Source organism: Macrotis lagotis, chromosome X (genome assembly GCF_037893015.1).
Source record: "Macrotis lagotis isolate mMagLag1 chromosome X, bilby.v1.9.chrom.fasta, whole genome shotgun sequence".
In the NCBI taxonomy this organism is placed as follows: Eukaryota; Metazoa; Chordata; class Mammalia; order Peramelemorphia; family Peramelidae; genus Macrotis; species Macrotis lagotis.
Genome location: NC_133666.1, coordinates 682,602,439 through 682,624,657, shown reverse-complemented (window position 1 = coordinate 682,624,657; position 22,219 = coordinate 682,602,439). Strand labels below are relative to the sequence as shown.

Sequence of the window (22,219 nt, the reverse complement as noted above, 5' to 3'; positions counted from 1 at the left end):
ATGGACTTTCACTGAACCAGGGGAATTTCAAATGTTCCTGTTGGAATGGCCAGAGCTGAACAGAAAGTTTGATCTTCAAATACAGGACTCAGGTGAAGCATAGAGAGTGGAGCAGAAGGGTAAAATATGAGGGACTTAATGATGATGAACTGCATGTACTCCTGCATAGAAAAATTATACTGACAATACTCATAGGAAACTACTCACTTAATAGAACAGGTAGAAGGAGCTTTTATAGATGAAGGAAGGAGAGAGCTGAATTTGAAGATATAACATATTGTAAAAATGGAGTCAATGGCTAAAAGGGAAATATAATGGGAATAAGAGAAGAAGAGGTGGAATAGGCTAAGATATTTCATATAATAAGTTTTTTATTACAATGAGCTATTGCAATAATATGGAAGGAGGGAAGGCAAGAGGGAATGAAGGAACCTTCACTCTCATCAGAGGTGGCTCAGAGAGGAAATAGCATATATACTCAATGGTGTATGGATATCTAGAGTAAGAAGGAGAGAAGGGGGACAGGGGAAGGAGGGGATGTGAGTGATGGAAGAGAGGGTAAACTGTGGAGTTGAATGGTCAGATATAACACATTTTATTTGTTACTTCTTGTAAGGGTCTGGGATTGGATGACCTGTCTGGGACCACAGGGCCGGGTGGTTGCTGGGCCTTAGGGGTGGTATGTGGACTTGGGGCCTCTTGGCCCAAGGGCCAGTGATCAGTCTGCTGTGCCACTCAGCTACCCTACAGCACATTTAAGAAGAGGGACAGCGTGAAAGGAGAGAGAAAATATAGTGTATGGTAGTGGGGAGGTATGGATTGAGGGAGTTGTGATCAGCAATGGCAACAGTGAAAAAATATGGAAGTAGCTTTTGTGATGGACTTATCCTAAAGAATGTGATGCACCTGAGACAGAGCTGGTAGTGTTGGAACACAGACTGAAGCACATTTCTTCTTCTTCTTCTTCTTCTTCTTATTATTATTATTATTATTATTATTATCATCATCATTATCATTATCACTATAATCATTATCATTATCATTATTATCATCACGATCACTATTATTATTATTATTATTATTATTATTATTATTATTATGGGGGGTGGTTTGTGGGGCAGATGTGGTTGGGTGGCTTGCCCAGGGCCACATAGCTGCGTGATTGTTGGGTGTCTGAGGTCAGATTTCAGCTCGGGTGCTCCTGACTCCAGGGCCAGTGCTTTGTCAACTGTGCTGCCAAGCTGCCCCTATTATTATTTTTTTATTTTAATTTTAATTTTTTCCTCTTTCCTTTACTTTATTGCTCATGAGGATCTATATCTTTTGGGGGAGGAGATATTATGTTTACTCTTAAACAAGAATATTTTAGTAATGTATAAAGAAAACATTATTTAGGGGCAGCTAGGTGGCGCAGTGGATAGAGCACTGGCCTTGGAGTCAGGAGTACCTGAGTTCAAATCCGACCTCAGACACTTAATAATTACCTAGCCACTTAACCCCATTGCCTTGCAAAAAAAACTAAAACAAAACAAAACAAAACATTATTTGTACAAAAATAAAAAAATAATTAAAAAATAAAGTCTTGAAAGATTTGGATTTTAGATTTTTTGGTTTCTTTTTAGGACTTGAAAACTTGCCCCCACACACACACACACACAGAGGTAAGACTTGTGACATCTCTTACTAGTTAAAAAGTTTTGGCACTCTGAACTTTAGTTGCAGATTGCCCTTGAGATCAGGAACTGTTTGACATTTGGGGACATTTCTTTTGCCTCTGGGTTCCCTGAACCCTACCCAGTACTGTCACACAGTTGGAGCCTGATAAATGTTTGCTAAGTGACTGTCATGGGAAGTCCAAGTAACAAACTTCACTGGACAGAACTGCCAGGCAGCACAGAATTTGACCCAGTGGAGGTCAAATAGTATAATGTCCACTATCCAAATGGTTTTGGAGCAGGACCAACTGATGGGCAGGTAACTTACCTGCTCTTCCCCATCTACAAAATCAGGATGACAGTCCTAACTGCCCCACAGAGTGGTTATGAGGCTCAAATGATGAACTGGAAAATGCTTTTAAAAGTATAAAGTGGAGGGCAGAGTCAAAATAGTAGAAAAAAAGGCAGAGACAATGGATTATTCCTTAGGAATAATAAGCAGTATCTATCTGAAACCATCAACAAGCATTATCTGCCATGGGAATAAACTAGAGGCATTCCCAATAAGATCAGGGTGAAACAAGGATGCCCATTATCACCACTACTATTCAATATTGTGTTAGAAATGTTAGCTTCCAGTGGATAAAGCACCAGCCCTGGAGTCAGAAGTACCTGGGTTCGAATCTGGTCTCAGACACTTAATAATGACCTAGCTGTGTGGCCTTGGGCAAGCCACTTAACCCCATTTGCCTTGGAAAAAATCTAAAATACACACACACACACACACACACACACACACACACATATATATATATATATATATATATATATATAAAGAAATGTTAGCTTCAGCAATAAGAGAAGAGAAAGAAATGGAAGGAATTAGAATTGGGAAGGAAGAGACAAAACTCTCACTCTTTGCAGGTAACATGATGGTATACCTAGTGAACCCCAAAAAATCATCTAAAAACTACTAGAAATAATTAGCAAATTTAGCAAAGTCACAGGATATAAAATAACCCTCATAAATCCCTCAGTATTTCTATATATGACTAGCAATATACAGCAGGAAGAGCTAGAAAGAGAAATCCCATTCAAAGTAACATCAGACAATATAAAATTCGTGGGTGTCTACCTGCCAAGGCAAATTCAGAAACTCCAAGAAAACAACTACAAAACACTTCTCACACAAATAAAACCGGGTTTAAATAACTGGGCAAATGTCAACTGTTCGTGCATGGATAAGCCAAGCTAATATAATAAAAATGGCAATTCTACCAAAACTAAACTACTTGTTTAGTGCCCTACTAATCAAAATTCCAAAAAATTACTTTAATGAGTTAGAAAAAATTTAAGTAAATTCATATGGAGAAATAAAAAGTCAAGAATTTCCAGGGATTTAATGAAAAAAAATACAAAAGAAAGTGGCTTAACCTTACCAGATCCAAAATGATATTCTAAAGCATCAGTCATCAAAACTGTCTGGTATTGGCTAAGAAACAGAGTGGTGGATCAGTGGAATAGATTAGATGCAAAAGAGACAGCAGGAAATGATTATAGTAATCTGTTTGATAAACCCTAGGAGTCCAGCTTCTGGGATAAAAACTCTCCCCCATAAAAACTGTTGGGAAAACTAGAAGTTAGTATGGCAGAAACTGAATGAGACCAACATCTCACACCCTATACCAAGATATTATAAGCAAGCTAGGAGATCAGGGAGTAGTTTACCTGTCAGATCTATGGAAAGGGAAGCAGTTTATGACCAAGGAAGAGATGGAAAACATCATTAAAAACACAATAATTTTGATTACATTAAATTAAAAAGCTTTTGCACAAACAAAACCACTGTAACCAAGATCAAAAGAAATGTAGTAAATTGGGAAACAAATTTTACAACTAGTACTTCTGACAATGGACTCATTTCTAAAATATACAGAGAACTGAGTCATATTTTTTTTAGGATTTTTTAAGGCAAATGGGGTTAAGCGGCTTGCCCAAGGCCACACAGCTAGGTAATTATTAAATGTCTGAGACCAGATTTGAACTCAGGTACTCCTGACTCCAGGGCCGGTGCTCTATCTACTGTGCCACCTAGCTGCCCCAAACCGAGTCATTTAAAAAAAAAAAAAGCCATTCCTCAATTGACAAATGGTCAAAGGATATGCAAAAGCAATTTACAGATGAGGAGATCAAAGCAATCCATAGTCATATGAAAAATTGCTCTAAATCATTACTTATTAGAGAAATGCAAATTAAAGCTTCTCTGAGATACCACCTCACACCTCTCAGACTGGCCAATATGACCAGAAAGGATAATGATCATTGTTGGAAGGGTTGTGGGAAATCTGGGACACTAATACATTGTTGGTGGAGCTGTGAACTCATCCAACCTTTCTGGTGAGCAAGTTGGAATTACTCCCAAGGGTAAAATTATCCCATGGTAAATGTGCATCCCCTTTGATCCAGCAATACCACTACTGGGTCTATAGCCTGAAGAGATGATGAAGAAGGGTAAAAATATCACTTGTACAAAAATATTCATAGCAGCCCTGTTTGTGGTGGCAATGAATTGGAAATTAAGTGGGGAATCAATTGGGGAATGGCTTAGCAAACTGTGGTCTATGTCTGTCATGGAACACTATTGTTCTATTAGAAACCAGGAGGGATGGGAATGAATTCAGGGAAGCCTGGAGGGATTTGTATGAACTGATGCTGAGCGAGATGAGCAGAAGCAGAAAAACATTGTATACCCTAACAGCAACATGGGGGTGATGATCAACCTTGAAGGACTTGCTCATTCCTTCAGTGCAACAATCAGGGACAATTTGGGGCTGTCTGTGATGGAGAATACCATCTGTATCCAGACAACGAATTGTGGAGTTTGAACAAAGATCAAAGACAATTATTACAATTATTAGCTTTAAAAAAAGGGTATTTATTATGTAACTTTGCTATCTCTTCTATTTTATTTTTTCCTTAAGAATATGATTTCTCAGGGCAGCTAGGTGGCACAATGGATAGAGCACCGGCCCTGGAGTCAGGAGTACCTGAGTTCAAATCCGGCCTCAGACACTTAATAATTACCTAGCTGTGTGGCCTTGGGCAAGCCACTTAACCCCATTTGCTTTGCAAAAAAAAAAACCTTAAGAATATGATTTCTCAGGGGGCAGAGCCAAGATGAAGGCAGGAGAAGAGCCTCTCTTAGGTGCTCTCTCCAAAATATTTCAAAAATCTTAAAAGTATGACTCTAACTAAATTATTGAGAGACAGAACCCACAGAAAGATCCAGTGAGGTAATTCTCCAGTCCAAGGTAACCTGGAAAATAGTGGGAAAATTCTGTTCCACGGGGTTGGAAGGGTGGCACCATGCTGGAGTAAAGGAACTTCAGCTTCCCAGGAACAGCCCCAGGGTGCCTGGGAGTGCTAGCTCCTGGCAGCAGAAGCAGTTTCCTGACCTGGACCCCAGGAAGCACCAAGCACAACTTGGAAGATCAGCAGGGAGACCTCTGCCAGAGAGAGCTCAAAACCCAGGCCCTGAGCGCGGCTGGCACTTAGTGCAGCCCAGTGCACTGAAAGTAAGGGAGTGGAGGGAGACTGTTGAGGTCTGTCCTCTGTCCCTGGAACAGGACTCTGGGGCTTTGACCACATTCAGACCCTGGTCACAGTCTAGGCCCCCCATAGAGCAGGAACCCCCACACACACACAGACCCAGGGCAGAGGGTTGCACTTATGATCATTCACAGACCAGGAGAGCAGTCAGAGCCTCACTCACTGAGGTCCTTGTGAGAGGGGGTGTCCCAATATTATTCAAAAGCTCAAGAAGCAGCCCAAAACCAGGCACAGGCTGGGGAAACATGTAAACAGAGAAAAAAAAGGAATCTGACCATAGACAATTACTTTGTTCCCATGGAGGATCAAAATACTCAGTCTGAAGATGAGAAAGTCCAAGTTTCTGCATCTAAAGACTCCAAGAAATATAGAAGTTGGGCTCAAGCCAAAAAGATTTTGAAAATCAAGTATGGGAGAGAGAAGAAAAACTGGGAAAAGATGAAAACCAAGTCAACAGCTTAGTCAAGGAGATCCAAAAAAAGATGAAGAAAATAACATGTTAAAAATCAGCTTAAGTCAAATGGAAAAAACATTTCAAAAAGTTATTGAGGAAAAGAATACTTTAAAAAGCAGAATTGGCCAGATGGAAAAGGAGATAAGAAAGCTCTCTGAGGAAAACAAATCCTTCAGATGTAGAATGGAGCTAAAGGAAGCTGATGACTTTGTTAGAAATCAAGACATGATAATTCAACACCAAAAGAATGAAAAATTAGGTGATGCCTTTTAAGAAAGAAAAATTAGAAGAAAATGTGAAATATCTCATTGAAAAAAACAACTGATCTGGAAAACTGATTCAGGAAAGATAATTCAAAAATTATTAGGCTAACTTAAAGTCAGGATCAGGAAAAGAGCCTTGACTTCATTTTAAAGAATTCCTACAGGGAAACTGCCCTGATATCCTAGAAGCAGAGGGCAAAATAGAAATTAAGAGAATACACCAATCTCCCCCCAGAAAGAGATCCAAAAATAAACAATCGCTAAAAATATTATAGCCAAGTTCCAGAATTCCCAAGTCAAAAAGAAAATATTACAAGCAGCCAGAAAGATACAATTCAAATATTGTGGAGCTACAATCAGAATCACACAGGTTTTAGCAGCATCTACATTAAGGGCTCACAGGGCTTGGAATATATGTATATATATATATTTTTTAAATTTAGAAAGATTTTATTTCTTTTTGAGTTTTACAATTTTCCCCCATTCTTGCTTCACATCCCCACACCCCACAGAAGGCAGTCTGTAAGTATTTTTTTTTTAGGTTTTTGCAAGGCAAACGGGGCTAAGTGGCTTGCCCAAGGCCACACAGCTAGGTAATTATTAAGTGTCTGAGACTGGATTTGAAGCCAGGTACTCCTGACTCCAAGGCCAGTGCTTTATCCACTATGCCACCTAGCCGCCCCTAGTCTGTAAGTCTTGACATTGTTTCCATGGTATACACTGATCTCAGTTAAATGTGATGAAAGTGAAATCATATCCTTAAGGAAGAAAAATAAAGTATAAGAGATAGCAAAATTACATAATGAGATAGTTTTTTTTTTTTAATTGAAGGTAATATGTCTTTGGTCTTTGTTCAAACTCCATAATTCTTCCTCTGGATACAGATGGTATTCTCCATCGCAGATAGTCCAAAATTGTCCCTGGTGATTGCACTGATTAGATGAGCAAGTCCATCAAGGTTGATCATCAGCCCCCATGTTGCTGTTAGGGTGTACAATGTTTTTCTGGTGCTGCTCATCTTGCTCAGCATCAGTTCATGCAAATCCTTCCAGGCTTTGAAATATAATATTCCAGAAGGCAAAAGAGCTTGGAATGCAATTGAGAATCAACTCCCCAGCAAAACTGAACATTGTCTTCCAGGGGAAAAGATGAATTTTCAATGAAACAGGGGAATTTCAAATGTTCCTGGTGAAACGACCAGAACTGAACAGAAAGTTTGACCTTCAAGTACAGGACTCAGGTGAAGTATAGGGAGGGTGGACAAGAAGGGTAAACTATGAGGAACTTGATGATGAACTATGTGTATTCCTGCATGGAAAGATGATACTTATAATGCTCATATGAACCTTCTCATTTAATAGAGCAGGTAGAAGGAGGCACAGGAAAGAGCTGAATTTGAAGATATAATATATTGTAAAAACGGAGTCAATGGGTGAAAGGGAAATGTACTGGGAGTAAGAGAAAGGAGAGGTGGAATAGGCTAAGATATTTCATGAAGCTTTTGCAATGGTATGGAAGGGGGGAAGGAGAGGGGAAATGAAGGGGCCTTCATTCTCCTCAGAAATGGCTCAGAGAAGAAACAACATATACATTCAATAGGGTATAGACATTTAAAATAAAAAGGAGAGAAGGGGGACAGGGCAATGGGAGGGGGGGTGTGAGTAATAGAGAAGAGGGTAGATCATAGGAGAGGGTAGTCAGATATAACACATTTTCTTTTTTAATTTTTGTAGGTGCTGGGATTGGGTGGTCTTTTGGGACCATGGGATCAGGTGGTTGCTGGGTCTCTGGGGTGGGATGTAGGCTTGGGACCTCTTGGCCCCAGGGCCAGTGCTCTGTCCCACTGTGCCACTTGGCTGCCCCACAGCACATTTTTGAAAAGGGACAGAGTGAAAGGAGAGAGAAAATATAATAGATGGTAGTGGGAAGGAATGGATGGAGGGAATTACAATCAGCAACAGCAACTGTGGAAAAATATGGAATTAATTTCTATGATGGACTTATGATAAAGAAAGTGATCCACCCCAGACAGAGCTGATGGTATCAGAACACATACTGAAACACATTTTTTCTCTTTCTTTTACTTTATTTCTCTTGAGGTTTTATATTTTTGTTGGGGAGGGGTATTATGTTTACTCTTAAGTCTTTTTGCAAGGCAAATGGGGTTTAAGAGGCTTGCCCAAGGCCACACAGCTAGGTTAATTATTAAGTGTCTGAGACCAGATTTGAACCCAGGTACTTCTGACTCTAGGGCCAGTGCTTTATCCACTATGCCACCTAGCTGCCCCCTAGGTTTACTCTTAAATGAGAATATTTTAGTAATGTGTAAGTAAATTAAAGAGGAAGAAAAAAAAGAAAAGGAGCAAGAATGTTGTCACACCTCTCAGGAATTTGAACCAGAGGATTAACAATCTTAAAATTGAGTCACCCTGCTCAGCTTTAATGGACTTGCTCATTCCATCAATGCAACAATCAGATACAATGTTGGGGTATCTGTGATGGAGAATACCATCTGTATCCAGAGAAAGAATCATGGAGTTTGAACAAAGACCAAAGACTGTTATCTTTAATTTAGGAAAAAACTGTTAACTTATTATGTAATTTTGCTATCTCTTATACTTTTTCTTTCTTAAGGATATGATTTCTCTTTCATCACATTCAACTTTGATTAATTTATACCATGGAAACAATGTAAAGATTAACAGATTGCTTCTGTGGGAGGTGAGGGGGAGGGAAGCGAGATTGGGGGAAATTGTAAAATTCAAAAAACAATAAAAAAACAAAAAATGAAAGAAAAAAAAGGCAGGGACTCACCTGAGCTCTCCCAAATTCCTCTCCGAACAACTTTCTACTATGCCTCGAAACAAATTCTGGAGTCACAGAACCTCCAAAAGAAAGTAAAGCAATTTTCTAGCTCAAGACACTTTGAAAAGTCGGCACTGAGGTCAGAGTGGGGCTCAGCCCAGAGCAGGCAACCCTCTGGCAGGAGCGTAAGAGGCCATGCCTCAGTGAACATGCAGCAGCTTTCAGAGCTCTCAGCACACAGATGGGAAGGAGTCAGACAACTGGCCAGAAGGAGGTTCTGGTGTCCCTAGGCTGACACTGAGTATAGGACACTGGCTGTTCTACCCAAAGGTGAATCTGGGCCACAGTCCCTAGTACACCAGACTTATGGTCAAAGGGGAGCAAGGATCTTGAATAGTCATAGTTCCAGCGTGGAAAAAAAGTACCTGTGGACACTCACAGACCAGAGCACAGGGCAGGAGAGCAGTCAATGCACCCCTCCTTAGGGGCTCTGAAAAGAGGTTCACCGAAAAACTGAAGCTCAGAAGAGTGACCTTGGCATCCCAGGAGCAGAGTCCAACTTTAACATCAAGTTAAAAGTTAAGAAATGGGCTGGCAGAAGGTGCAAACAAACAAGCAAACAAAAGAAACTCAACCACAGAAAGGTACTATGGGTGACAGAGACTATCAAAACATAAACTCAGAAGAAAAATTCTGCCTCATATGAGTTAGTGGACCATAAAAGTCATCTTCCAGAACTTTATATTATGATCCAACTTAGACAAATAGGCAAAAACAACCACTCTGATCCTGACCTGTCCAGATTTATTTTCATATGAAAGTTGTTAAAATTTAATACATTTCACAGAGAAATTTACATTTTAGAGAAAAAAAAAACAAGGGTGATTTCTGGTTAAACCAAAATGAAATACTCCCAACAGATACTTAATATACTTATAATACTCTACATCTTCAAAAATCACAAAACAAACATTTCAAAAAAGGGAAATTTCCATCCCTTTTTTTCAGTTGTATTGCTTAGCACCCAAGTTTGGACAGAGCTTAACCACAATGGGACTATATAGAAATGCAGTGGACTATTCCAAAACCTCGTGTGTTTCTTTTGGGGGAATTGGAGCTTGTCCCAGAAATCCAGCTAAACAGGTCCTGAAGAGCTCCCCAATCATTGGGGGAGGACTCCCTTTCATTGGCTCCATAGCATAACAAAAGCCAACCTATATTAAGTGCTTACTGTATGCAGACTTATAGAATAAGCTAGGAGGAACACATAGGTAAGACACCCAGTCCCTGCCCTCAAGGAACTTCCAGTACTGAACAGATAAGATTACAGTTCTGTAAGGAGTCAACACTGGTATCAGTCAACACTGATTGATTATTACAGGAGCCATCCTCCATATGTACTGATCCTTTCACTACAGAGGATGCTAAGGATAGAGAGAGACCACTTACAGCGTAGACACTTTGCCAATTTAAATATTCAGAAACTCTGACACCACATCTTTCTGAAACTGTTCTGGGTGCCAGAATTTAACCTTGTTTTATTTGGAGAATGATTTAAGCTGAAATCCTCTGCTGGAGATATAGCAAAAGTAGCCAGGTAAAGGAGAAGAGAGAATGAGAACCAGAGAATATGGAAAAGGAAGTGGTTTATGCCCTAAATTAACAAACTAGGTAGAAAAGCAGCAGAGCTGATAGCAAGAAAATAGCTGGCTGAAGAACATTCCAAAGTCTTATAGTTATTTTTCTCTTTGATATCCCTGGAACTGCCTATTAAATTCCTGGGGCTCTAATTATCTACTTTAACTTCCAACACTTCTCTCATTCTTCCACAGAGGCTCACCTGCCTAATCCCAGGATGAGAACCCTCCTTGTTCAGAGACAATAAATTCAGCTACTTTATTATAAAGGCAGCATTGGGAAGGGAGAAGCTAAAGGAAGGGGATGAGGACCAATCACTAACACTCTGGGGAGGAGCTTTGAGACCCAACCTTTCTGGAGAACAATTTGAAACAAAGTCCAAACATCCTTTGACCAAGCAATACCTGAGTCTATATTCCAAAAAAAACAAAGAAAAGAGATAAGGACTTATCTGTACATTATGGCAGCTCTACGGCAGTGGCAAAGAACTGGAAATCAAGGCAATAGGTATCAACTGGGGAATATTGACTGTGATAGAATACTATTGTGCTATAAGAAATGACAGGTCGGATGATTTCAGAAAAGCCTGGGAAGTCTTTTTTTTAATATAAATATTTATTTTTTCTAATTCCATGAAAAGACAATTTCCAACAATCATTTTTATAAGATTTTGAGTAATATATATCCTTCCCCCCCCCCAAGATGGCAAGTATATATAAATATATGCATATGTGTATATGTGTGTGTGTGTGTGTGTGTGTGTTGTGTGTGGAATACATTTACAATCACATAAAACATTTCCACATTAAGCCGTGTTATAGAAGAAGCAGAACAAAAGGGGAAAAAACACACACAAAAAAAAACAAAGAAAGTGAAATTAGTGTGAGCTCTGATCTGCATTCAGATTCCATCAGTTCCATCAGGATTGAACAGCATTTTCTATCATGAGGTTTTTGGAATTGTCTTGGATCATTGTACTGCAGAGAAGAGCTAAGTTCATCAAGGTTGATTGTCTCACTACCTTGGTGTGAAAGTGTATAAGACTTCTGATTGTGTTCAATTCACTCAGCATCAGTTGGTGTGAATCTTTCCAGAAAATTTAAGAAATCTTATGTAAACTGATACAGATGTAAACTGATGCAGAATGAAGCAACGAGAACCAGGAAGACACCGTACAGAGTAAAAGCAATGCCGTAAACATGATCAACTATGAAAGATCAGCCACCCTGATAAAGACAGTAATCCAAGATAATTCTGAAAAGTACTATCCCACTTCCAGAGAGAGAACTGATGAATTCTGACTACAAATTCAAACACTTTTTCAATTTTATTTTTATTGTTTTATTTTGCTTGTGTTTTCTTTTGCAATATGGCTAGTATGAAAACATATTTCATATGACCTGACATGTATAACTGACATCAAATTGTTTCTCAAGCATTGGAGGGAGGGAGAGAATGTAGAACTTAAAATTTTTAAAAATAAATGTTTAAAAATTGGGAAATATCTAATAAAATATATAGGAAAAAAACAAAAAGTAATTATGGTAGTGACTAACATCTAGCATGTTATCTAAAATGAATCTTGGGACAGAGCACCAGCCCTGGAGTCAAGAGGATCTGAGTTCAAATCCAGCCTCGTGATACTTTATAGCTGTGTGACGTTGGACAAGTCACTTAATCCCATTGCTTTGTCAAAAATAAATAAATGAAATCAATCTCGATTTACAATGAAAGTCAGTTATAGCTCCCCTCAAAAAGTGCAGCTAAAAGTTGAAACTATCTGTCTGTACGTCTGGGTATTATGTGTCTGTTTGTCTCTCCCCATAGTACTATCCTAAGGTCTACCGAAGTTTTCTCCGCTCCCAAGTAACAAGGAACTCGCCTTTATTGAAACTGAAAGTTAACCTGTTACCTAATGTATGTCAACAAGGCCCAGGAGACACAAAGGTGAAATATCTACAAAAAGTTGACACACTGGGGACGGCTAGGTGGCGCAGTGGATACAGCACCGGCCCTGGAGTCGGGAGGACCTGGGTTCAAATCCGGTCTCAGGCACTTAATAATGACCTAGTTGTGGCCTTGGGCAAGCCGCTTAACCCCACTGCCTTGCAAAAAAATCTAAAAAAAAAGTTGACATACTAGTAAAAGATATAGGGCAGTATACAAAAATAAATGACGCAGGGAGTACCAGAATGGCTGCTTTGGAAGGGACCTTAAGAGATCGTTGAGTTTCTATCCATCTGATTAAAGGTGAAATGGGACTGGGAAAAGAAAAGCTAAAGAAGAATGGCAATAACTGATCTCTTACAGCCAATAGGAATTGGGACTGAGTGTGATTTCAGCATTCTAGGGATTTGCCAAGTGAGGAAGGTCTCTCTCTTCCAGTGCAGGCTGGCCCTTCTCTGCAGCATACCATCTTAGAAACTGCCTTGAATCCAGCCTCAGACTCTTAATAATTACCTGTGTGACCTTGGACAAGTCACTTTACCCCATTACCTTGTTGAGAGAGAGAGAGAGAGAGAGAGAAGATAAACTGTCTTGAGCCTTGAGAGATGAAGAGACTTGCCCAGGGTCTCAAAGCGAGGAAATGTCAGAGTTGGGACTTGAACCCAGTCAGGTCTTCTTGACTTTGAGATCAACTCTTCCCCCAACTGGGGCAGGTAGGTGTTGAAGTGGGTAAATTGCCTGAAGTCAGGAAGCTAGCAAGTCACTTCATCTTGTTTGCCTCAGTTTCCTTGTCTGTCAAATGACCCTTCCAGTATCACTCGCCAAAAAAACTACAAACGGGGTCATGAAGAGTAAGACACAAGTGAAAAAATGACTGAACAGTCTCAGGATAAAGTCAAGCTATAACAAGCCACAACAACAAAATGGTGGTTGGCCTTTCACTTAAATCAGTAAACTACCATCACAGAATGGTAATAAACCACCTTTAAAATTCATGTTTCTCTGCCATCAGTAACAACTGGCTCTCTGTACAATAGCCGTGGGCTCCTAACTGTTTCTAGAGGCCAGTGTTCAGGTCTGGGGCAGCTCAGGGAGAATGGACACTCAGGAGCTGGAAGCAGCTCTGGGGAAGGCAATCCAAAGAGACTGATGACCATGACAAGGCATGTGAGGGACAAAGAGCAGGGAGATGTTTGACCTGGATGAGAAAAGGTCCGACAAGAGTGATCTGGAAGACACTACAATCTCCTAAATACCTACAAGGCCTTCTTCAGGTGAGAGCCTCATGTGGAATGCTTGGCCCAAAGGCAGAGGTGGAAGAAATGGGTGAAAGTTGCAGAGGGACAGATGGAAGGTAGATGGAAGGTGGATGGAAGGAAGACCCTCCAAACTGGCTTCAGCAGTGGCTGAGGAGCCATTTAAAGACTTCGTAACAGGAACAGGTGGCTTGGCATGGCTTCTAAAATCCCTTCCGAACCTAAGATGTTGTGACAAGTCTCCAGAAGGGAGTTCAGCAGAGTACACAAGACTGGGCTTAAAGGTCTTAAAAGCCATTTGAGTTGGAAAATTCCCAAGAAGCGGCAGAGGCAGACTAAAGTCAAACCCACTTCACTACTTTTTTCTCAGTAAGCACCTCTGTAGCTCCCCATCAGTCACCTCTTACTTAAGGACACAGGTAGAGGGATCTTAGATAAGGACTGTTTCCCCTAATATTTATGTTCCCCTCTCTTACTAAAGAAGCAATGTGGAGGGGTGGCTAGGTGGCACAGTGGATAAAGCACTAGCCCTGGAGTCAGGAGTACCTGGGTTCAAATCCGGTCTCAGACACTTAATAATGACCTAGCTGTGTGGCCTTGGGCAAGCTGTTTAACTCCATTGCCTTGTTTAAAAAAAAAACTAATAAAAAAAAAAGAAGCAACGCACTTACCTGAGTCCCAGGGAACCGATGCTCCTTATCCAGCTGTCCAGCAATGGGGGTCAGCTCCTTCTCAGCAAAATCCTGGCAGGTTTGGCGAAGCATCTGATGGGTCTCAGGAAGCTCGGCAGACTGGTAGATGGTATGCAGCTGCCTCCAGCTTCCAGAACAGATAGCTGTCCAGGAGAGATGCCAAAGTCACAGAAACAGAGACAGAGATGTGGCAGGACCCCCAAGGGGCACCTGTCCAACTACCTCCCTTTACAGAGGGGCAACAGAGGCCCCCCGAAGCATAAGAACTGAGACCTGAAGACATGGCCTTCTCCAAGGCTCTCTATCACAATCTGAAGGCAAAAATTCTAAGGTTCTGCCCTAGGCTCTATTCTGTGGTGTCATCCCTTCCTCTAAACTTCTCAAGGAATGCAGAGAGCACCATCATCCTCCCAAATCCATCCTATTGGGAAACTTGGAATTATCCTCAACTCTGGTTTCTTCTCCTCAGTCATAATAAATCAATGAACAAGCTTGTACTTTCTTAGTTCCTATCCCGACCCTTCCCACCCACAGCTACCACTCTAGCTCTGACTCTGCTTTTGGACTTCTCTGGGCTCCCCATTATATGACCCCCCACTACCTTAGCTTCCTGTGGGTGGTGTCTTCCCCATTAGACTGAATGTCTTTGTTTTCATTTGTATTTGTACCCCCAGCACTTAAGAGTAGAGCTTAATGAATGTTTATTGATTGACTGATGTTTCCACAGTGTGTCTTTCCACAGTGTGTCCATCAGGTGATGATCCATCAACCTCTCCTCCTCTGGAATCCTAATCGCTCTCAAGCTTGAACAAATCACATAACTTGGCTAGGCCTTAGTTTCCTCATCTGTAAAATGAGGGGATGGACTGGATCAGGGTGTGTCAAATCAAATGAAACTGGGACCCCTGACATTTGGCCTGTGGTATCACATACTGACAGCTTTACAATGTAATATTCTTTAAATTGGGGAATGGCTGAATAAACTATGATATATGAATGTGATAAGAGTCTGCTCAGTGGGTAGACTTCAGAAAGGTCTGGAAAGATTCGCATGAACTGATGCGGAGTGAAGGGAGCAGAACCAGGAGATCATTGTACACAGATGATCAACTGTGTTGCAGGCAGGAAGCTGTTCAGGGATCAAGGACAATTCTAAAAGACTTGGGATGTAAAATGTCATCCATAGCCAGAGAAAAAACTATGCAGTCTGAATGCAGAACAAAGTAGTCTTTTGTTTGCTTTTTAAAACTGCTTTTATGTCTTTTCTTTCTTTCTTTCTCATGGTTTTTTTCTCCCATTTAATTCTAATTCTTTTTTCACAACATGACTAATATGGAAATAGGTTAAACATGATGTACAACCTACATCATTTTGCTTGCGACCATGGGGAGAGGGGAAGGGAGGTAGAAAATGTGGAACTCAAAAAATGAGTGTTGAAAACTGTCAGTTTGTAATTGAAAAAAAGGAAAACAGCAACATAATAAACAATGTAATGTCTGTGTTTTATGGTGGTTTTTATTTATTTTGCTTTCCCAAAGACAATTTAATTTGAGTTCAGATACTACTTGGGCTACAGAGAGATCAAGTATTTGATATTTTGTCTCAGCCACCTCCAGTTTCCTTTCTGGTTCTAAATCTAGGAGAGTAAAGACATATTTAGGACACATCTCTCTCTTCCCTTAAATTTCAGCTCAACATTTTCTAGGCTTAACTGAATGGATGTTATATCTTCCCAATAGCCTGGTGTAACATTTTTCCCCCCAGGCCCTAGGATAATGCTCTGTAGATAGATAGATAGATAGATAGATGATAGATAGATAGATAGATAGATAAGATAGATAGATGATAGATAGATAGATAGATAGATAGATGATAGATAGATAGATAGATTGATAGATAAGATAGATAAGATAGATAGATGATAGATAGATAGATAGATAGATAGATAGATAGATAGATAGATAGATAGATAGATGTAGATATATAGATATATTTTTGCAACACAATGGGGTTAAGTGGCTTGCCCAAGGCCACACAACTAGGTAATTATTAAGTGTCTGAGACCGGATTGGAACTCAGGTCCTCCTGACTCCAGGGCTGGTGCTCTATCCACTGAATGCTCTTCATATTAATCTATCCGTAAAAGTTTTATTTTTAAATAATATTAATATTTATAATATAGGATAATAATATAATATTGTTAATATTAATTAAATTAATAATAAATAAATGGGCAGCTAGCTAGATGGCTGGGTGGATAGAGCACCAGCCCTGAAGTCAGGAGGGCTTGAGTTCAAATCTGGTCTCAGATATTTAATACTTAGTTATGTGTCCTTCAACAAGTCAATCCTGCTGCCCTGTAAAAATTTCAAAGAAAAATTTGTAAAAAAAAATTTTATAGCAAAACCGATCATACCCTTTTGACGCAGCAATATGAATACTAAACCCATATCCAGAAGAAATCATAAAAAAAATGGGAAAAGGCCCACATGATCAAAGATATTTGGAGCAACTCTGTAGTGGCATATGGGGATGCCCACCCACTACGGAATGGCTGGACGAGCGCGGAATTCTGTTGTTCTATGAGAAACCAGGGGTGGACGCTGGGGAAGCACGGGAGGGGGCAGAGCCGGGAGGAGGTGGCCACAAGCCTGGCGCCCCCGCCCGGGCCGGGCCGGGGGAGGGGCGACACGGAATCCCGGGGAAGACCTTGAGGGCAGGGCGGGGCCCGGGCCCAAGTAGGGCAAAGGTCGCGGCCGCGGGCGCCGCGCGGCCCCCGCCCCGCCCCCGCCCGCACTCACCCGGGCCGCGCCGGCAGCCGCGCACCAGCAGGGAGGCAGCCATGGCCGCTCTGCGCCTCCGTCCGACCCTCTGCAGCGCGGGTCCCGCGGCCCTCGGAGAAGGCGGCCTCCAAGCCCCGCCCCGCGCCTGACACACGCCCCGCCCCCGCGCGGCGGCCCCACCCCCTTGGAGGAGGCGCGGAGTGGGCGGGGCCGGCGGAAGCCGCCGGGCACCCCGCCCCCCAGGCTTCCTCCTATCAGCTGCGGCCTCCGCTGCCGGCCCCGCCCCAGAGGGGCTCCCGGCCCCGCCCCGGTGATTTATTCACCGCACCACTTAGCCGCCCTCCACCTCAGACTCTTCATAATGACCTAGCTCTGTGGCCTTGCGCCAGTCACTGAACCCCATCGCCTTAAATTTAAAACAAAAAGATTTAAAAAATAAATATAACAAGAGAAATTTAGGTTATACATGAAAGATTTACCTAGACACCTATGGGCGAAACTTAATTTTAGGTTACAAATAAAAACAAGCAAAACTTAGGCTATACATGAAATTTACCCTCTAAAATTTACCTAGACTCCTAGCAGTGAAATTTAATTTTAGGTCAAAAAAAGAACAATAGAAATTTAAGTTATATATAAATTTACTCTCTAAGATTTAATTAGAAACTTATCAATCAGTGAAACTTAATCTTGGGTTAAAAAAATGGGGGGGCAGAGCCAAGATGCAGCTTGAAGGGAGGGATTCCCAGAAACTCATACCCCAAAAACCTCCATGAGCCATCAAATCATGACTAGCCAAAACTTAAAGGGACAGAACCCACAGAAAGACTGAGTGATACAGTTTCCCAGTCCAAGACAACTTAGAAGTTCCACAGAAAAGGTCCGTTCCACCAGAACCCAGTGCAGCACGGCCCAGCCAAGCCAGTCGCCGGGGACTGTGGCCGAGGGGGCAGTTTCCAGACCTCGAGGCCCAGGGTCACCGGGAACAGCTTACAGGAGCGGCGAGAGAACTCGGCAGCACCAAAGCGAGCACCGAGCAGAAGACGGGCCTCAGCGCCGAGCACTGGCCTCACAGAAGCCGGCGGGGAGAACCCGCAGCGGGCATCAGCAGAGCCACGGCGCCTCCAGGGCTCCCAGCCCACCGACATAACGGGGTCGGGGGAGACTGCAGAGGTGCCTCTGCTTTCCCCGGGGCAGGACTCAGATCCAGGGTGCAATCTGAGCAAGGCTCCTCCTCCCAGCTCCAGGGCAGAGGGGAGCACCTGTGGTCATCCACATATCAAAGCACAGGTAGAACAGCAGCCGAGCCTCTCATAAGCCCTTGGAAGAATTAAGGTCCCTGTAAGGTAGCCCCAAAAAAACCCAAAGCCGAAGTGCGATTAATCAGTCATAAGCTGAGGAAATGAATCAACAACAGAAAAAGAAGAATCTGACCACAGAAGATTACTTTGATCCCATAGAGAATCAAAACATCCTCAGATGATGATAAATTCAAAGCTTCCAAAACCTTCAAGAGAACTAGAAAATGGGCTCAGGCTGTGCATGAGCTCAAAAAGAGACTTTGGAAAGCAATTAAGGGAAGTAGAAGAAAAATTGGGAGGAGAAATGAGAGCAATGCAGATAAATCATGAAAACCAAATCAACAGCTTGGTGAAAGAAATACAAAAAAAAAAATACTGAAGAAAATAATATGTTAAAAACCAGTTTAGACCAAATGGAAAAAGCAACACAAAAGTCAAATGGGAGAACACCTTAAAAAGCAGAATTGACCAGCTGGAAAAGGAGATTAAAAAAGCTTTCTTCAAATGTAGAGTGGAACTAAAAGAAACTGATAAATGTGAGAAATCAGGAAGTAATAAAACCATTCCCCAAAAACCCCAGAATTAGAAGAAAATGTGAAATATCTCATTAGAAAAACAACTGTGAGCGGAGCCAAGATGTTGAAAGGATCCCTTCTTAGGCGCTCTCTGATAAAACTCATAACCTAAGGACTCTAACTAAACTTTTGAGAGACAGAACCCACAGAGGGACCCAGTGCGGCAGTTCTCCTACTCAAGGTAACCTGGAAAAGAGCAGAAAGGCTCTGCTCCCTGGGGTCGGAGGGGCAGCCCACCAGAGGGGTGGCCCGCCAGAGCCAAAGAACTTCAGCCTCCCGGAGGCAGCCCCAGGGCGCTGGGAGCCGCGGCCCACAGCAGCGGGGGAGTCTCCTGAGCTGCACCCCAGGGAGCACCGAGCACAAAGTGGGGGAACAGCGGGGGACCTCTGCCAGAGCGAGCACGTGGAGCCCAGCCCTCAGGGCACACAGCCAGCATCTTGGCCTTTCTGCAGCCCAGCAGAAGCAGGCAGAGCAGGTAAGCAGGAGCCCCCAGGGCATGAGCCCATTGAGCTGAGGGAGGGGAGTGAAGAGAGAGACTGCAGAGCTCTGTCCTCTGCCCCTGGAACAGGACTCTGGGGCTCTGACCACATTCAGATCCTGATTGCAGTCTAGGCCCCCCATAGAACAGCAGGGCCCCCCCCACCTCAGCCCTGTGGCAGAGGGGGGCACATATGGTCATTCACAGACCAGGAGGGAAAACAGAGCCTCACACACTGAGACCCTTGTGGGAGTGTCCCAAAAACTCAGGAAGCACCCCAAAAACAGGCGAAGACTGGGAAAATGAGCAAGCAGAGAAAAAAGAGGAACATCATTGAGAAATATTTTTCAAATAAGCCCAAGAAGGATCAAAATACTCAGTCTGAAGATGAGGAAGTACAAGCTCCTGCATCTAAAGACTCCAAGAAAAACAGAAACTAGGATCAGGCTAAGACAGAGCTCAAAAAAGACTCTGAAAATCAAATGAGGGAGTTGGAAGAAAAACTGGGAAAAGAAAGGAGAGAGATGCAGGAAAAACATGAAAATGAAGTCAGCAGCTTAGTCAAGGAAATCCAAAAAACTGCTGAAGAAAATAGCATGCTAAAAAACAGCCTAGGTCAAATGGATAAAACAGTTCAAAAAGTTATTGAGGAGAAGAATGCTTTAAAAAGCAAAATTGGCCAGATGGAAAAAGAGATAAGAAAGCTCTCTGAGGAGAACAAATCCTTCAGACAAAGAATAGAATTCAGGGAGATTGGTGAATTTACCAGAAATCAGGAATCAATACTTCAAAACCAAAAAAAAAATGAAAAATTAGAAGAAAATATGAAATATCTCATTGAAAAAACAACTGATATGGAAAACAGATTTAGGAAAGATAATATAAAAATTATTGGAATACCTGAAAGTCATGAACAGGAAAAGAGCCTTGACATCATTTTTAAAGAATTCCTACAGGAAAATTGCCCTGATATCCTAGAAGCAGAGGGCAAAATAGAAATGGAGAGAATCCACCGATCCCCCCAAGAAAGAGATCCCAAAAAATCAACCCCTAGGAATATTATAGCCAAGTTCCAGAACTTCCGGGTCAAAGAGAAAATATTACAAGCAGCCAGAAGGACACAGTTCAAATATCGTGGAGCTGCAGTCAGGATCACACAGGACTTAGCAGCAGCTACACTGGAAGCTCATAGGACTTGGAATACAATATACCGGAAGGCAAAAGAGCTTAGAATGCAGCCAAGAATGAACTACCCAGCAAGGTTGAATGTCCTCTTCCAGGGAAAAAGATGGACTTTCAATGAACCAGGGGAATTTCAAAGGTTCCTGTTGGAATGGCCAGAGCTGAACAGAAGGTTTGATCTTCAGATACAGGATTCAGGTGAAGCATAGAGAGTGGAGGAGATGGGGTGGCTAGGTGGCGCAGTGGATAGAGCACTGGCCCTGGAGTCAGGAGTACCTGGTCCGGTCTCAGACACTTAATAATGACCTAGCTGTGTGGCCTTGGACAAGCCACTTAACCCCATTTGCCTTGCAAAAACCTAAAAAAAAAATAAAATAAACAGAGTGGAGGAGAAGGGGAAAATATGAGGGACTTAATGAGGATGAACTGCATGTATTCCTGTATAGAAAAATGACATTGATAATACTCATATGAAACTTCTCAGTTAATAGAGCAGGTAGAGGGAGCTTTTATAGTTGAAGCACAGGAGAAAGTTGAATTCGAAGATAAAATATGGTGTAAAAATGGAGTCAATAGAAAATAGGAAATGTAATGGGAGAAAGAAAAAGGAGAGGGGGAATAAGCCAAGATATTTCATATAATAAGATTTTTCTTTATTACAATGAGCTATTGCAATGATATGGAAGGGGGGAAGGCAAGGGGGAATGAGGGAAACTTTGCTCTCATCAGAGGTGGCTAGGAGAGGAAGCAGCATATATATTCAATGGGGTATGGCATCTGGAGTAAGGAGGGGGGACGGGGGGGGGGGGTGATGTGAGTGATGGAGGAGAGGATGGACCATGGGGGGAGAGTGGTCAGATATAAAACATTTTCCTTTTTACTTCTAACAAGGGGCTAGGATTGGATGGCTTGCCCAGGACCATAGGGCCAGGTGGATGCTGGGCCTAAGGGGTGGTAGGGGGGCTCAGGGCCTCTTGGCCCCAGGGCCAGGGATCTGTCTGCTGCGCCACTCAGAGACCCTACAGCAGAGTCAGAGTGAAAAGAGAGAGAAAATAGAGTACATGGTAGTGGAGAAAAACGAAAGGAGGGAGTTGTGCTCAGCACTGGCAATGGTGGAAAAATATAGAAGTAACTTTTGCGATGGACTTATAAAGAATGTGATCCACCCATGACAGAGTTGTTGGTATTGGAACAAAGAGTCAAGCACATTTTTTTATTATTATTATTATTTTGGGGTGGGATGCAGGGCAAATGGGGCTGGGTGGCCTGCCTGGGGCCACATAGCAGGGTCATCATTGGGTGTCTGAGCCCAGATTTGGACCCGGGTGCTCCTGGCTCAAGAGCCAATGCTCTGTCTGCCACCCAGCCACCCCTACTATTATTACTATTTTATTTTATTTTGGGTCTTTGTTTTTCTTTTTCTTTTTGCTTTTTGCAGGGCAGTGCGGTTCAGGTGGCTTGCATGTCACACGGCTGGGTGTTTGTTCAGTATACAGGGCCAGATGTGGGCTCAGGTGCTCATGGCTCCAGGGCTGGTGTTCCGTCCATTGTGCCACCTGGCCATACCTATCATTATTACTA

At 42.2% G+C, this 22,219-nt stretch overlaps 1 protein-coding gene across 1 annotated transcript in view; it reads right to left on the bottom strand.

The window, feature by feature from the left end:
• Window positions 1-17,225, bottom strand: part of ACADS (acyl-CoA dehydrogenase short chain) — a 31,219-nt gene extending 13,994 nt beyond the window's left edge. Inside the window, exons 1-2 of the mRNA XM_074206029.1 lie at window positions 17,121-17,225; window positions 14,299-14,462 (exon numbers count right to left, since the gene is read on the bottom strand). Of these exons, the coding sequence (XP_074062130.1) occupies window positions 14,299-14,462; window positions 17,121-17,163 (207 nt within the window). The 5' untranslated portion in view covers window positions 17,164-17,225. The remainder of the gene's footprint in view (window positions 1-14,298; window positions 14,463-17,120) is intronic.
• Window positions 17,226-22,219: the final 4,994 nt, after the last annotated feature.